This window comes from Hyperolius riggenbachi, chromosome 3 (assembly GCF_040937935.1).
Source record: "Hyperolius riggenbachi isolate aHypRig1 chromosome 3, aHypRig1.pri, whole genome shotgun sequence".
Classification (NCBI taxonomy): domain Eukaryota; kingdom Metazoa; phylum Chordata; class Amphibia; order Anura; family Hyperoliidae; genus Hyperolius; species Hyperolius riggenbachi.
In genome coordinates this window covers 164,533,298-164,548,539 of record NC_090648.1, presented here as the reverse complement: position 1 = coordinate 164,548,539, position 15,242 = coordinate 164,533,298, and the positions used below count along the sequence as shown (strand labels likewise).

At 44.5% G+C, this 15,242-nt stretch overlaps 1 protein-coding gene across 1 annotated transcript; it reads left to right on the top strand.

Annotated features, from left to right (window-relative positions):
- Positions 1 to 328: 328 nt before the first annotated feature.
- Positions 329 to 14,657, top strand: MRPL46 (mitochondrial ribosomal protein L46). Its single transcript, XM_068272463.1, has 4 exons — positions 329 to 565; positions 1,648 to 1,840; positions 7,516 to 7,689; positions 14,356 to 14,657. Exons 1-4 carry the CDS (start codon positions 362 to 364, stop codon positions 14,604 to 14,606), a joined length of 822 nt encoding a protein of 273 aa, XP_068128564.1. The 5' UTR covers positions 329 to 361; the 3' UTR covers positions 14,607 to 14,657.
- Positions 14,658 to 15,242: the final 585 nt, after the last annotated feature.

Sequence of the window (15,242 nt, the reverse complement as noted above, 5' to 3'; positions counted from 1 at the left end):
CTTTATATATCTAGCTACATTATATTATTCAGCAACCATGAAATGTTATTTGAATTTCGAAATATTTCCCCGGACGTGAGGAAGTGGTACGCCCCGAACTCCTGGCTGCGCTATGTGAGCAAAATTGGGGGGGCGGTGGTGACATGAAACCGAGAACTAATGCCCGTCAAGTGGTGAGAACTGATAGCATTCATTTTGAACGGTATACAATGTTTATTCTATCAACGCTTCAAGCAATCTGTGCTATTTTTAGTTTGTATGACGATATATATACACTGCATCTCACCCCCATTCAGAAAAAAACATTGGTTGGGTCTTCCGCCCGAACCTGTTAGGTCACCGTGACGTCACGACTGCCAACATGGCGGCGCCTGTAGGGAGGTTGGTGGCTGGTGTACTGGCATGCAGGGCATGGGCAGTGCGCGGTGTGGGCAGCCGGTTGCTGAGCTCCCAGGCTGCGGGGTCTCCCTGGCGGCTGCATGGAGCTGTGTGCCTGAAGAGGCCGCCAGTGGTGGTGCAGAGTAAGAGCCCCCTACAGCAGGAGGTGGACGAGCTGCTGCAGCAGGTATTGCTTGGTCACCTCTGGGGAATGGAGTGGTGAAAATGTAAAACCTTATCATATTTGGAACCAATTGCAATAATTTATACGTATCGCTATTAGAAAGTGCAACCTAACCATAACCATTGACTTCATTCAATGTATTTTTATCAGAAAATGCAACCTAACACTATTCTCACTCAGAATCCTTCTCTACAGGGCAACTAATAACCCCCCCCCCCCCCTGGAGATAACTAATAACCCCCTGCCCTTGGAGATAACTAATAACCCCCCCCCCCCATTGGGCAACTAATACCCCCCCCCCCCCCCCCCTTGGAGGTGACTAATAACCCCCCCTCCCCTACTGGGCAACTAATGACCCACCTGGAGAAAAGTAAAGACTGGTGTTTGCAAATAATGACAGCCGGAAAAAGTAAAAGAAGATGCACAGTCCGTACATTGCTTATGTGCTGTATGGCACGTTGCAAAATATTACAGGTTACATTATCTTTCATTACAACGACTGTGGGGTGTGCTGGGAAATATATGGGTTCTTGTATGAGGTGTCTGACGTTAGAACTTAAGCCTTTCCTCTCCTAGTAATTACCACCACCACCAAGGCTGGTGCCAACTAGTTCAGCAATTGCCTGCAATTTTCACAACTCTCTAAGGCCCTGTTCACACTCGGGAAGCAAAATCACCTAGTGATTGCGACCACGATTTTGTGTTACATTATTCTGTGATTTTTTTTTGGGGGGGGGGGGGGGGGGGTGACTGTGCAGCAGCACTTTGCTGATCACTCAGCAAACCCCACATGTGTAAGTCGCCTAATTATTACATTTATTGGTGGCTGCTATAGCTACAATTAACATTGCAGTCTATGTGATGCCAATTTTACCGACCCACTGCAGGTGCCTAAATTACCTGCTTTGCCCCAGAACACTACATAGGTGGTTAAAATTTAATTATCTGGAAACGTGTCACAGTAACAAGCCACAGGCGCTGATCAACCCTGCTAAAGTCTTTCCTAGCTGCTTTACTTACCTGTCCTTGTTTTTTATGAAAATAAATTTGACAGCCTCTTGTTACTTTTTTTTTTTTTCTCCCAGATTGAGCTGGAGAAAAGTTTGTATGCAGATCATGAGATTAAGCTTATGGAAGACAAAGTCCGACTGAGTAAACAGTCTGTAAACTATGACGATGATTTTGACTCTGACAACAAAGACATTGTGCTCACACAAGATCTGGAAGATGCCTGGGAGCAGAAATGGAAGGCATTCAAGCCAGCTCCAGCAATAACCGGTACAAAGCTATGTGCACCATATTTGCTTGGTTTTTAGTGACTTTGTAGTTGACGCGAGCGTATACCTTTCTGTTAAATATCACCCTGCCTCCCCCCACACACAAACATCCATGATAAAATGAGATAAAAGGGTTGATTCATAAAGCATTACCGCATTCGGTAATGCAGGAAACAGATGACTTTACCAAGCACTTAGGAAAATGTCAATTGATATACCCTGTTACAGCTTGAAAAGCTAGAATTACAGAGCTGTGAGGTATATTACTGACTTGTGTGGTAATCACCTCAACACATGTCGGTAATTGTGAATTCATAAAGCAGTCAACAAGTGGTAATGGCACAAAGCAATTCCGCTCCCCCCCCCCCCCCCCCCAGGCAGCACAGCGAGATCGCAACAAACAGGCATCCCTTGAATGCCTTAGGATGTGTGTCTGTTTCCCTCTTGGATACCTGTTAGGAGCTAGTGGGGGAAATCACACAAGCAGGGCATGTGTAACATTTTTTGGAAGTTAATCTAAGCTGTGGCAATTAAATAGAATGTTAAGAAAGATTAATAGACAGATTCAGAGCAGAGGCAGTATAACAAAACCTATACATCTAAAGGGATGTCGGGATGCCCCGCAATGCCCTCACTGCATGGTACACGCTGTTAACACAAAGGTTTTTATCAATGAGCTGCGGTAATGTACCACACCTGTGAAAAATTTTATGAATTAGCACCCAAAAGTCTAAAACATGGAATGCGGTTTTTCCTGACCAGATTTTTCTTTCACACAGCCTTTTAAGAATTGACCCCAAAAAGACCAATTGCTGCAGATCCTTACAATTGACCTCCTTCCTAGCTCATAACATGCTTATAATCATTCTTGTGCATATGTAGATATGTACACTTTTACATAGCCCTTTACAGAAAACCTCATAGAACTAACATTACTAAGGCCTTGGGAGTCACTGGCGACACTTTTTGGGAGATCGATCAGGGCCGGGCCGAGGCAGAGGCAGGAGAGGCTCCAGCCTCAGGGCGCTGTGTAGGAGGGGGCGCACAACTCACACAGCTATCATTCCCCTATTGTATTTGTAGCAGAGAGAAATAAGAAAAGGGGATACATGGCAGTGACTGCAAGCCAGATAACTAGAGATTAGGGTGTTGGGGGCCCTGGGACGCCTCTTACTCTAATAGTAATCAGTGTGTGATAAATGGGGGGGCGCTTTGGTGTCTCAGCCTTGGGTGCTGGAGGACCTTGTCCCGGCTCTGAGATCAATAAAAGATTACGAGAGACTAGTGATGCGCTTTCGAGTTCAGATGGACTCAAATTCGGAATTTTAATGAAGTCTAATGACTTTAAGTGTGACCATGGGATGGGGGGGTTAACTTACCCAGAACTCTTTGGGACCTCATAGGCGTAATGAAAGTCACATTCCACCACTCAATTTTACGCTTCCTCCTTCCGGCTTGAAAGAGGAAGTGCTGTAGTGAGTAATGCAACACAGTTTTTATTACGCCTATGACGTGTAATGAAACACCAAAGTCCCAGAGACTTCTGGGTAAGTTAACACCCCCACCATTCCGGTGTCACACCTGAAGTCATTAGACTTCATTAGAATTACGAATTCGAGTCGGTCTGGACTCAAAAGCCCATGGCTGCGGAAGACCTACCTAACAGTCCTTTACCAAGGCTCACAATTTAAGACAGATTCCCACTTGTACCAAGCAGCCATCTCTGAGATAGACACCAGTATTTCTTCTCTGTGATTAAGCATCTGAATCAGCGGTGTGCAAAACTCAGAAGCAGTGTGTCCCTTTATTCTCTGCATGATTTCGCAAGCAGCGTATCGATTTCAATGGACTGTGATTCGCGCAAAATCGCCCCTAGTGGAAACGGGACCGAAATGTCAATACAACATTGCAGCTGCCACAGAAGCCTCTTGTACTGTTGACCATTTATGTCTCTGCATGTCTCTGCATCCTCAAGCTCTACATGATTTATAGATTAGGTCTGATCATTGCTTAGTGCATTGATGCAGCGCGTCCCCTCTGTGTGCACGAACAGTAAACAAACCTTCTGTGCACTGTATACAGGTTGCCATGGCAACCACGGAGGAATCACGTAGTACAATCTAGTCCAGCCAGCCTATCAGCGCACAACGCAGCCGGCGGATGTGACGTCACAGGAAGATACGTCACATGCCGGAGATCGGCAGAGATGGCGTGACTAGATGGAGGAAAGCATTGGGCCATACAGCGCGCCGATATACACTGTTTCCGAGGCGAGGGAGGAACGAGCATAAATAAATACAAGAGGGGAGGTACCTGTTAAGGAGGGTAGAGTGGGCTAGTGCTATTTAAGCATCCCACTTTATGACACATTCAGCTCTGACTTGAGCGTGTTGCTGGGGGAATCTCTGTTGGTTGGGTGGAGGGTTGAATTGTATATAATGTAAATATTACTTATGCTGTGTATCACATACTCCTGACGACGCCTCTGTTTATGAGGTGAAACAATTGTTGAGTCACACTTCTGGGCATTTGTTTGTTGCACCGCTCTTACACCCCAATGGTGATTATAGCTTCACCCAGCTACCTTCTATGAAGGCATGTATGTCCCCTATGGGGATTATATATATATGTGGTGTATCTAACAAATGAGGTTGGCTGTATTTAACAAGCAACTCTGATACACCGTGAGTTTGTTGATCATACACCAACAGATTGCTGTTGAATTTCAGACATATGTATTACACATTGTCAGTGAGGATCATGTGGGATAGCTACACCCCATGATACAGTTATCTGGGGGGGATCAGCAAAGACCCCTGCAGGATCACTCACCCAGCTGACAAGTTACTAGCATATTTTACAGTACAAATTAATCTGAGGGGTGTCCCTGACAATAAAACTCCCTTGCAAATCCCTGGGGACAGTAAATTTGAATCAGACAAATACTGCCAAACAGGGAAAAGTTTTAATTAACTTTATTTGTGTACATAATGGTCAAGCCTGGTTGGGCAACGTGTGACAGACATTAATTACCTGTGCAACCCTTTCGGTAGTGAGATATTCTTAGTGCAATCCACCCAGTTCCTGAGGATGCAATAGGAGATGACTACAAATCACATACAGTGGAGGAAATAATTATTTGACCCCTTACTGATTTTGTAAGTTTGTCCAGTGACAAAGAAATGAAAAGTCTCAGAACAGTATCATTTCAATGGTAGGTTTATTTTAACAGTGGCAGATAGCACATCAAAAGGAAAATCGAAAAAATAACCTTAAATAAAAGATAGCAACTGATTTGCATTTCATTGAGTGAAATAAGTTTTTGAACCCCTGCCAACCATTAAGAGTTCTGGCTCCCACAGAGTGGTTAGACACCTCTACTCAATTAGTCACCCTCATTAAGGACACCTGTCTTAACTAGTCACCTGTATAAAAGACACCTGTCCACAGAATCAATCAATCAAGCAGACTCCAAACTCTCCAACATGGGAAAGACAAAAGAGCTGTCCAAGGATGTCAGAGACAAAATTGTAGGCCTGCACAAGGCTGGAATGGGCTACAAAACCATTAGCAAGAAGCTGGGAGAGAAGGTGACAACTGTTGGTGCGATTGTTCGAAAATGGAAGGAGCACAAAATGACCATCAATCGACCTCGCTCTGGGGCTCCACGCAAGATCTCACCTTGTGGGGTGTCAATGGTTTGGAGAAAGGTGAAAAAGCATCCTAGAACTACACGGGAGGAGTTAGTGAATGACCTCAAATTAGCAGGGACCACAGTCACCAAGAAAACCATTGAAAACACATTACACCGCAATGGATTAAAATCCTGCAGGGCTCGCAAGGTTCCCCTGCTCAAGAAGGCACATGTGCAGGCCCGTCTGAAGTTTGCCAATGAACACCTGAATGATTCTGTGAGTGACTGAGAGAAGGTGCTGTGGTCTGATGAGGCCAAAATAGAGCTCTTTGGCATTAACTCAACTCGCTGTGTTTGGAGGAAGAAAAATGCTGCCTATGACCCCCAAAACACCGTCCCCACCGTCAAGCATGGGGGTGGAAACATTTTGCTTTGGGGCTGTTTTTCTGCTAAGGGCACAGGACAACTTAATCGCATTAACGGGAAAATGGACGGAGCCATGTATCTTGAAATCCTGAACGACAACCTCCTTACCTCTGCCAGGAAACTGAAAATGGGTCGTGGATGGGTGTTCCAGCACGACAATGACCCAAAACATACAGCAAAGCCAACAAAGGAGTGGCTCAAGAAGAAGCACATTAAGGTCATAGAGTGGCCTAGTCAGTCTCCGGACCTTAATCCAATAGAAAACCTATGGAGGGAGCTCAAGCTCAGAGTTGCACAGAGACAGCCTCAAAACCTTAGGGATTTAGAGATGATCTGCAAAGAGGAGTGGACCAACATTCCTCCTAAAATGTGTGCAAACTTGGTCATCAATTACAAGAAACGTTTGACCTCTGTGCTTGCAAACAAGGGTTTTTCCACTAAGTATTAAGTCTTTTATTGTTAGAGGGTTCAAAAACTTATTTCACTCAATGAAATGCAAATCAGTTGCTATCTTTTATTTAAGGTTATTTTTTCGATTTTCCTTTTGATGTGCTATCTGCCACTGTTAAAATAAACCTACCATTGAAATGATACAGTTCTGAGACTTTTCATTTCTTTGTCATTGGACAAACTTACAAAATCAGTGAGGGGTCAAATAATTATTTCCTCCACTGTATGTATGTATGTATGTTCCAAATGTCCCTCTTTGTGTCCTTCAAATGTCCCTGTTTGTGTCCTTCAAATGTCCCTCTTTGTGTCCTTCAAATGTTCCTCATATGTCACTATTTGTGTCCTTCATGTGTCCCCCTTTGGGTACTCCATATGTCCCCCTCATGTCTTATTTCCTACTGCATGAATGTAATAAGTGGCAGCCGCTGTCACTCACCTCATTGCTGGAGCCCGCGGTAATGAGCTTCTGGCCTCCTCCTGTCAGCCGTGTTGTCTTCCGCCTGTCCAGTGTACTGATGGATTCCCCCTCTCTGAATATAACAAGCTGCGGCAGCCGCTGGCATCACATACCTCATCCTTGGAGCACGCGCGGTCAGCCACATCCCTCACACTCCTTCACTCTAGTGTTGGTCGCGTCTATAATGACGCATACAGACACGACCAGGAAGTGCCAGCACTAGAGTGAAGGAGTGTGAGAGGGATGTGGCTGACCGCGCAGGCTTCAAGGATGAGGTATGTGAGGCCCGCGGCTGCCACTGCTTGTTATATTCACAGAGGGGGAATCAATCAGTACACTGGACATGCGGAAGACAACACCGACGACAGGAGGAGGCCAGAAGCTCATCACCGCGGGCTCCAGTGATGAGGTGAGTGACAGCAGCTGCCACTGCCGCCAATTATATTTATGCAGGAAAGTTTAGGAAGCCCCTGGCGAGTGCAGGAAATCTCCAACATCGCGGCAAATCGACGGTTCTTATCGGCGGGCGATCGTTAAGTCGGGGACTCCCTGCCTTTGGACTATAAGATGCAGGGACTTTTTCTCCCTACTTTTGGGGGAGAAGTAGTGCGTCTTATAGTCCAAAAAATACGGTACTTTTCAAATACACTTGCACTTTTTATTATCAGTATGGTGGTCATCTTGTATTTCTATCTTTCACTACCTACAGAAGCTGATGACAAGAATAACCGGTCATCATTAAACAGAAAGCTACAAAATACTTTGGTTCTTCTGGTTAAAGAGAAGTTTGGAGATGAAGATATATGGTTATTTCCCCAGCTGGCTTGGCAGGCTGGCGAAACGATGAAACAGACAGCAGAGCGGGCTCTTTCTACTTTGTCTGGTAATTTATTTCCAAACCTTATCTAAACTCCCACAATAGTATACTTACCCATTTATCACTGTGATATAAAATGCTTTTATTTGCCTCTGCCTAATGTACTTTATAATGTTACGGGTGGAGAATATTAATGCAGTAAGTTGACTTCATGGCTTCCTTGTACACCTAGTTGCAACATTATACTAAACTCTGACGTACACACTAGTATATACAGCTGTGAGGGGGGTTCCATTGGTTAACCCCAGTGGCAAATTCAAAGATGCTCTTGCCTTATTATTATTTATTGGATTTATATAGCGCCAACATAATATGCAGCGCTGTACAATAGTCACATGTTTTTGGAAGAATTTAAACTGCAGTTGAAAACCTAATTTATTCATAAACTCAGAACTCTGGATTTTGGCGTGAACAGAGTAAATCCTGTTTTACCAGCTTTGAACTAAGAAACCTGTGGCCTCTGTCCAGGAAATGGTATACTCTTTAAACTCATCATTAACCTCCTTAGCGGTATGGACGAGCTCAGCTCGTCCATTACCGCCGGAGGACGCCGCTCAGGCCCAGCTGGGCCGATTTGCTTAATTTTTTTTTCAAACACGCAGCAAGCACTTCGCTTGCTGCGTGTCTATTCTGATCACCTCCGCCAATGCGCCGCAATAGAACCTCCCCCAGACCCCGTGCGCAGCTTGGCCAATCAGTGCCAGGCAGCGATGCGGGGTGGATCGGAACTCCGGATGACGTCACGACATCGATGACGTCATTGCGATCGTCGTCATGGCGACGGGGGAAGCACTTAAGGAAATCCCGTTCAGAATGGGATTTCCTTACGTGGATACACGCCGGCGGCGATCGGAAATACGCACTGGACGACGCAGGGAGGGGGCATCATGTAGCTAGCGCTAGGCTAGCTACATGATTTAAAAAAAAAAAAATTAACAAAAACTGCTGCGCCGCCACCCTGGCACAGGTAATAGAACGCCAGGTTGGTTAATAAAACTGACGGAATAGACCGGGCCTGGCACCACACAGCTGTGAAGTGCATCTGTCTCATCATATTTCTACCAGTTACAGATTGCCCAGCAAGCTCACGGTGAATTAGAACTCCTGGGAGGGTGTAAGGGGATGAGAGACCAATAAGCCTCCTTACTAAAAAAAATGTAAAAAGGCAAATTTCAGTTTTTCATAGCATTTTAGTAAGGAAGCTTTTTGTTCTCTTTGAGCCTCTTACACACTACTAGAAGTTCTGGTTCACCATGAGCTTGCTGGGTACTCTGTAACTCAGGTGTTTCAAGTTCTACCACAGAGCCATATTAACCACTTTACCCCCGGCGGTACGAATTTCTCCGTCCCTTTTTTCCCTCCTAAAAAACCAGGGACGGAGAAATCCGTACCTTCCGCGCTCCCGCCGCTGTCCGCGCTACCGCCGCTCGTGCGCGCGCACCCGCCTCGTGCACGCCGCCGCCCGCTTGCCCGGAGATCAATGAACGGGAAAATCCATTCCCGTTCGTTGATCTAAGCCCCCGCAATGATCTGCTGCTTCTTTCAGAAACCGCGCGATCATTGTGAGTCTCCCAGCCTCCTACTGCTTCCTGTAAGCGTCCTTCCGGTCGCTTACAGGTCGCATGTAAACATACTCACTGTGGCCATCTTGTGTCCAAATAGTAAACTACACCCTAATGCATTTTACACATACAAATAAATTGTTTTACATAATACATTAACTCATTACCTCCCACACTCCCTAATTTTTTTATTTTTTTTTTGTAATTTTTTTAAAAAAAATATATATACAATAAAAAAAAAAAACATAAATAGTTACCTTAGGGACTGAACTTTTTAAATATTTATGTCAAGAGGGTATAACACTGTTACTTTATAAACTACAGGTTAGTAATTAGGGATGGACGCAAAACTGAAAAAAATGCACCTTTATTTCCAAATAAAATATTGGGGCCAAACATTGTGATAGGGACATAATTTAAACAGTTTTATAATCGGGAATAATGGGCAAATAAATTTCATGGGTTTTAATTACAGCAGCATTTATTATTTAAAAACTATAATGGCCGAAAACTGAAAATAATTTTTTCCCACATTTTTTCCTATTTTCCCCATTAAAACACATTTAGAATAAAATAATTCTTGGCATAATGTCCCACCTAAAGAAAGCCTAATTGGTGGCGGAAAAAACAAGATATAGTTCATTTCATTGCGATAAGTAATAATAAAGTTATAGACGAATGAATGGACGGAGCGCTGAAAAGTGAAAATTGCTCTGGTGGTCAGGGGGTAAAACCCCTCAGTGGTGAAGTGGTTAAAGAGACACTGAAGCGAAAAAAAAAATATGATATAGTGAATTGGTTGTGTACTATGAATAATTACTTGAAGATTAGCAGCAAAGAAAAGATTCTCATACTTTTATTTTCAGGTATATAGTGTTTTTTTCTAACATTGCATAATTCTATAATATGTGCACATTACACAACACTCAGCATTCAAAATCAGTCTTTCAGAGCAGTCTGTGAAGTAATGCCCTCTCCTCTAGCAGAGGAAAAGTAAATAGTCCAGGAACAGTTGAGATAATAAAAGTCAGATAACAGCCCTCTCCACGACTAAGGGCTGGTTCAGATGGACGTTTGGAGGCGTTGCGTTCGTTGGCGTCGCGTTTAGCAGCGTGCGTTTGGATGCGGTCGCGTTTTTTCTTCCCCTAGGGGGACATTAGCCGTCGCGGTTAACCTCCCCTGGAAGCTACATGTAGCTTCCAGGGGCTCCTTGAACGCCAGGGAAAATCGGGACCCAAACGCCGCGTTTGTGTAAACGCGCTTGAAAGCTTGGTACAAACGCTCCCATTCACTTGAATGGGAGCGTTTAACACCAAGCCCTGAACGCTGGCTGTAAACGCTCTGCAAACGTCCGTCTGAACCAGCCCTAACTTAGTCGGAGAGCTTAATGGCTTGCTTGTTTGCATAGAGATAACAACTGGAGTTTCTCAACTCTTCCTGTACTGGAAACAATTAGACTGATGTATCTGATCTTAAGGTTTTATTTCTTAGCTGTGCTACACATACAAATCATAATATCATCATTTTTTTTTCGCTTCAGTGTCTCTTTAATTCTATGCCATGCACTGATGAGGATCAACCAATCCAAAACATTCTGTATGCATGTTGGATTAGTTTGGCTCTGTAATATTAACAAACTTACATATTGCATTCCAACGGATCTGGAGGTGTGGCTAGCTTACAGGTACAACAGAGATGATTTCCATGATCAGCTAAAAGCTTTGCGGCTCTATAGGTTTGTAAAAGTAAAAAAAAAATACCTTTATTCAAAACTAAAGTGCATGCACCAATAATCACAATAAAATCATTTAAAACAGAGAGCGCTCCACACTCTGCATTATGCACCTGCATATAGTCACATGCACACCACACCTATAGGTACCGGTACCTAACTAATGGATGGCCTCTTTAAAGTGGGGTAGACAGCAGGATACAAAAGCAGAAGTTGCCAAATTGCCTACTAGAAATATAGACAACCAGTGAGCTCCCATGACCACTTGGAAAGTCCCATATGCGAATGCATCGCCCATACGTGGGGTGTAGTTTCTCGGCAGTTGAGTTGTGTGGTCCAGTATGGATAGCCAGTCCTATTTAGGGCTCATCTCCCTGTATGCAGATCCGGCCACTGGTAGATACTCATAGTCTATAGTTTTAAGCCATGCTAAAGGAGCGCTCCTTATGATTGCGAGATGATCCCCGCCCACTGTTGAGGATCAACCAATCCGAACATTCTGTCTGCACGTTGGATTCGTTTGGTTCTGTAATATTAACAAGCTAGACACTAATTGCATTCCATCGGATCTGGAGGTGCGTTTAGCTATCAGGGACAACAGAGATGATTTGCATATTCAGCAGTGATGCATTGTGGGAGACATCACATGCTCACTCCAACCTGAATAACTGCAAATACCTTCCTTTTTAACCACTTAAGGACCCGGGCTGGTTTCTGTGATCTGTGCTGTGTGGGCTCTCCAGCCGCAGCACAGATCAGCTTTGAGGCAGGGCGATCAGACTCCCCCACCCCCCCCCTTTTTTTTTCCCCACTAGGGGGATGTCCTGCTGGGGAGGTCTGATCACCGCCGCTCTGTGTGGCCGAACGGGGGGGGGGGGGCTCCTCAAAGCCCCCCTCCGCAGCGATCTTCCGCCTCGCTCCCTTTCCCTCCTTCCCATTCAGCGATCAGATGCCGGCGATCCCCGGCCAATCAGAGGCCGGGGAACGCCGTTCTCCTTTACGGCGCTGCTGCACAGCGCCGTATGGATGTAAACAGCGGGGATTTCTTCCCGCGTCTTTACATTTAGCCTGCGAGCCGCGATCAGAAGCTCATAGGCTGTTCACAGAGACATCCTCCGTGAACTGACATGGAAACCCACGAACGACCAGCCGCCGCCTATCGGTGTTAGCTGATCGTTATGTGGTTAAGAAGGCAAACTTCTGCATATTTCTACCAAAAGTGTAAATTCCTCCATAAACCTTGCTGATCTGTACCTTTCATGTTCCTAACTCTTTACAATGTTAGGATGTTACATCCATTATTCTGTCTTTGTGCCATATGTATGTGGATTGCTGTATAGACAGATTCATCGACACTATGTAGTGTCTCTTCCTGCTGAGACTACAGTGCAGTTTTACTAGACAGAGATTTCCAGGCACCCCCCTCTATCAGATTATCCAGTAATTGGGGAGAGCTGAGAGGAGGCAGCAGCCAGTAGGCCCGAACGATTTTGGGAAAAAAGTTGAATTGAGCGATTTCTGTCCGAAATCACGATTTCGATTTGATTCACGATTTCCTTCAAATCAAGCTTTGTTCCCCATCTGTGCCTCTCTGTCTTCCTCTCTCTCTTTGTGTACACTCTGGGTCTCTCTCTCTCTGTGCCCACTGTCCCCCAAGCTGCAGCACTGCTGGACATACCTTCCAACACGACTCCAGCGATGCCAGTCTATCCACTTCACCTTCTGCAGGCTCTAATGCACGGCATACTTCCTGTATGTCATGTGACATAAAGGAACCAGGAAGTGTACCATGCACAAGAGACGACGAGAGAGGACAGAAAGCGTTTGACTCCTGTCAGAAGGTATTTCCAACACTGCCGATGCTGCAGGCTGCACGTGCTGGGTCTTGGGGGAAGTTTGAAGCCGCTTCTTCAAACTTCCCCATGTGAAAATAATGTAATAACGGAAATTGCCACTTTAACAATTCAGAAATTGTCAGTGTGGTGATCACGATTTCGATTTTATATTCGATTTATCTTTCAGGCCTAGCAGCCAGTACCTCTCTTTGAGCAGGAATCACTGGGCTTCACTCAATCCCTCCTTCTGCTGAGAGATTAGCTCAGTGACCAACACTGCAGCTGCAGCACAGTCACATAATAATAAGAGTCTGAGCTGCAGGAAGGCTTAATTTCTCAGCAGCATAGGGAGTAGCTGATGAAAGAGAACAACCAGAAGGAAGAATTCAGGCACCAGATGAGCTGCAGATCGCCAATTTATTTCATCCCCCAGTCATATGAACACATGCAGATGAATAGTGGCCTGACAGCCGTTTTGCAAGTCTAGCCTGCTTCCTCAGAGACCGGGAAGCGAGCTAGACTCGCAAAATGGCTGCCCGGCTGCTGTTCATGTGCATGTGTTTGTTTGGATGAGGGATGAAATAAATTGGTGATCTGCAGCTCATCTGGTGCCCAGATTCTTCCTTCTGGTTGTTCTCTTTGATTGATATCTGGATGTCTGGAGGCACAGTGAGTCACTAAACCCCCCAATAGACTGCAAGTTTACATCTAGTGCTGACCAATGAATAAAAAAATTAAAGTAACTGATGAGTGAGAGCCGTTCATTAGCTGGGGAACACCCATCCTGCTGCCAGATCCATGCATTACTATGACAGCTGTTGTATACTAGCTGTGAAACATCACAACAATGGTGCATATAGTATAAAATGTAAGAAATGCCCTTCAGGGGGGTTAGAAAGGGGTGACTGGGCCATATGGAGTGGTGGAGCCCCATCAAAGGGGGGCTCCATGATGATTTTTGCTGCAATGCAATGACTGTCAGCATGTGCACTTGTAGCAGGGCTGGATTTACCATAAATTAGAGGCTACTCACCCCTGTCTTGGCATCCCACTGACTAGATCTCCCTTCATTCGGGGGAACCACTAGCTAATTGAGGATAGCTCTGGCTATCTTATACTAAGCGGCACTTGTAGCTACAGTACCTATGATGGGCAAGGGAAGTAGAGGGAGAAGTGACAGCTGGGTCAGCCAGCACATTTGTGGTGCGGTTTGGTGGGTGTTTTTAGGTTCATGGAGGGTGAAGTCTAGGGTGCCAGAACATCAGTGCTTATAGGCTCATGTGATGTAAATCCGGGCCTGACTTGTAGTATTTATCTACATGGACTGGCTTACTCACAACACTCGGTATGTAACAAATTGTGCAGTAAAAATGCCATCATAATGAAGTCTGAAAATACAATTTTATTTTACCTAGTCATTTATAGGCAATATTTGCTTTAAATGTTATTGGGTGGATTTGTGTAATCTAGAACAAGATTTCTGAAAATGTCACAAGCTGTTAGCTGGTCTCTTATACTAACAGTTTCTCGTGTTTCTGCACAGGTAATCAGATTGAAGCAATTTTTTTAGGAAATGCTCCCTGTGGCTTCTACAAGTACAAGTTTCCCAAGACCATAAGGACGGAGGATCAGGTGGGAGCCAAAGTATTTTTCTTCAAAGCAATACTAAGGAGCCAAGACCTACAGACTTCAAAGGGGAATGGAGAATATGTCTGGGTTAGCAGAGATGAACTAAAAGACTATTTAAAACCAGCGTATCTCTCTGCAGTGCAAGAGTTTGTGGTAGAAATATAATGTATGTAATCATGTGTATAAAGTTATTAAAGATCACCTTTTTTCATTAAATTTTTTTTTTCTTTTGTTTTTTTTTCCATTTGATTCATTTCTGAGTGATTTGTGACTGTTCAGAGCAGTAGTCAGGCAGAAAACCCTTTAGATCTTGGAGAATCTTTAGGAGCAGATGTTGCCATCCGACACAATGGCAAGGCGAGCTAGTGTTACCATAGCCTAATGAGTAGTGAAACAGCCTGGTTTTCAGTGATTATTTCAAAGTCAATGGCGCCTCTCTCTCTCCTCTCTTCTCTCTCTCTTCCCCCCCCCCCCCCCCCTCCATTTTTTTGGGATTGCAATTTTTTTCTTCATCTCCTGTGCTTACCGATAAAGTTAATTTACATGAGGATATATCTAACTTCAAATGTGATTTTTCTATTAAATGGAAATTGCATGCAGGAAAAAAGAACACACTGCCAAACGCAATACTGGGAAAGGGGTGCAATACTGAAATTAGTCACAAGTGTGCAAGTCCAGGGACATTAAACACACCAATCTAAAGGAAACCAGCATGTCTATAAATTGAGCCCACCACACAATGCTAAATAATCAGTTCATCTTTTATTTTACTCATTTAAATTACAAAAGCGTACACATATA

Coding starts and splice junctions, on each gene's coding strand:
- MRPL46 (XM_068272463.1), top strand. CDS start 362: ATGGCGGCGCCTGTAGGGAGGTTGGTGGCTGGTGTACTGGCATGCAGG. Junction 1,841..7,515: donor GCCAGCTCCAGCAATAACCG/GTACAAAGCTAT, acceptor CACTACCTACAG/AAGCTGATGACAAGAATAAC. Junction 7,690..14,355: donor GGCTCTTTCTACTTTGTCTG/GTAATTTATTTC, acceptor GTTTCTGCACAG/GTAATCAGATTGAAGCAATT.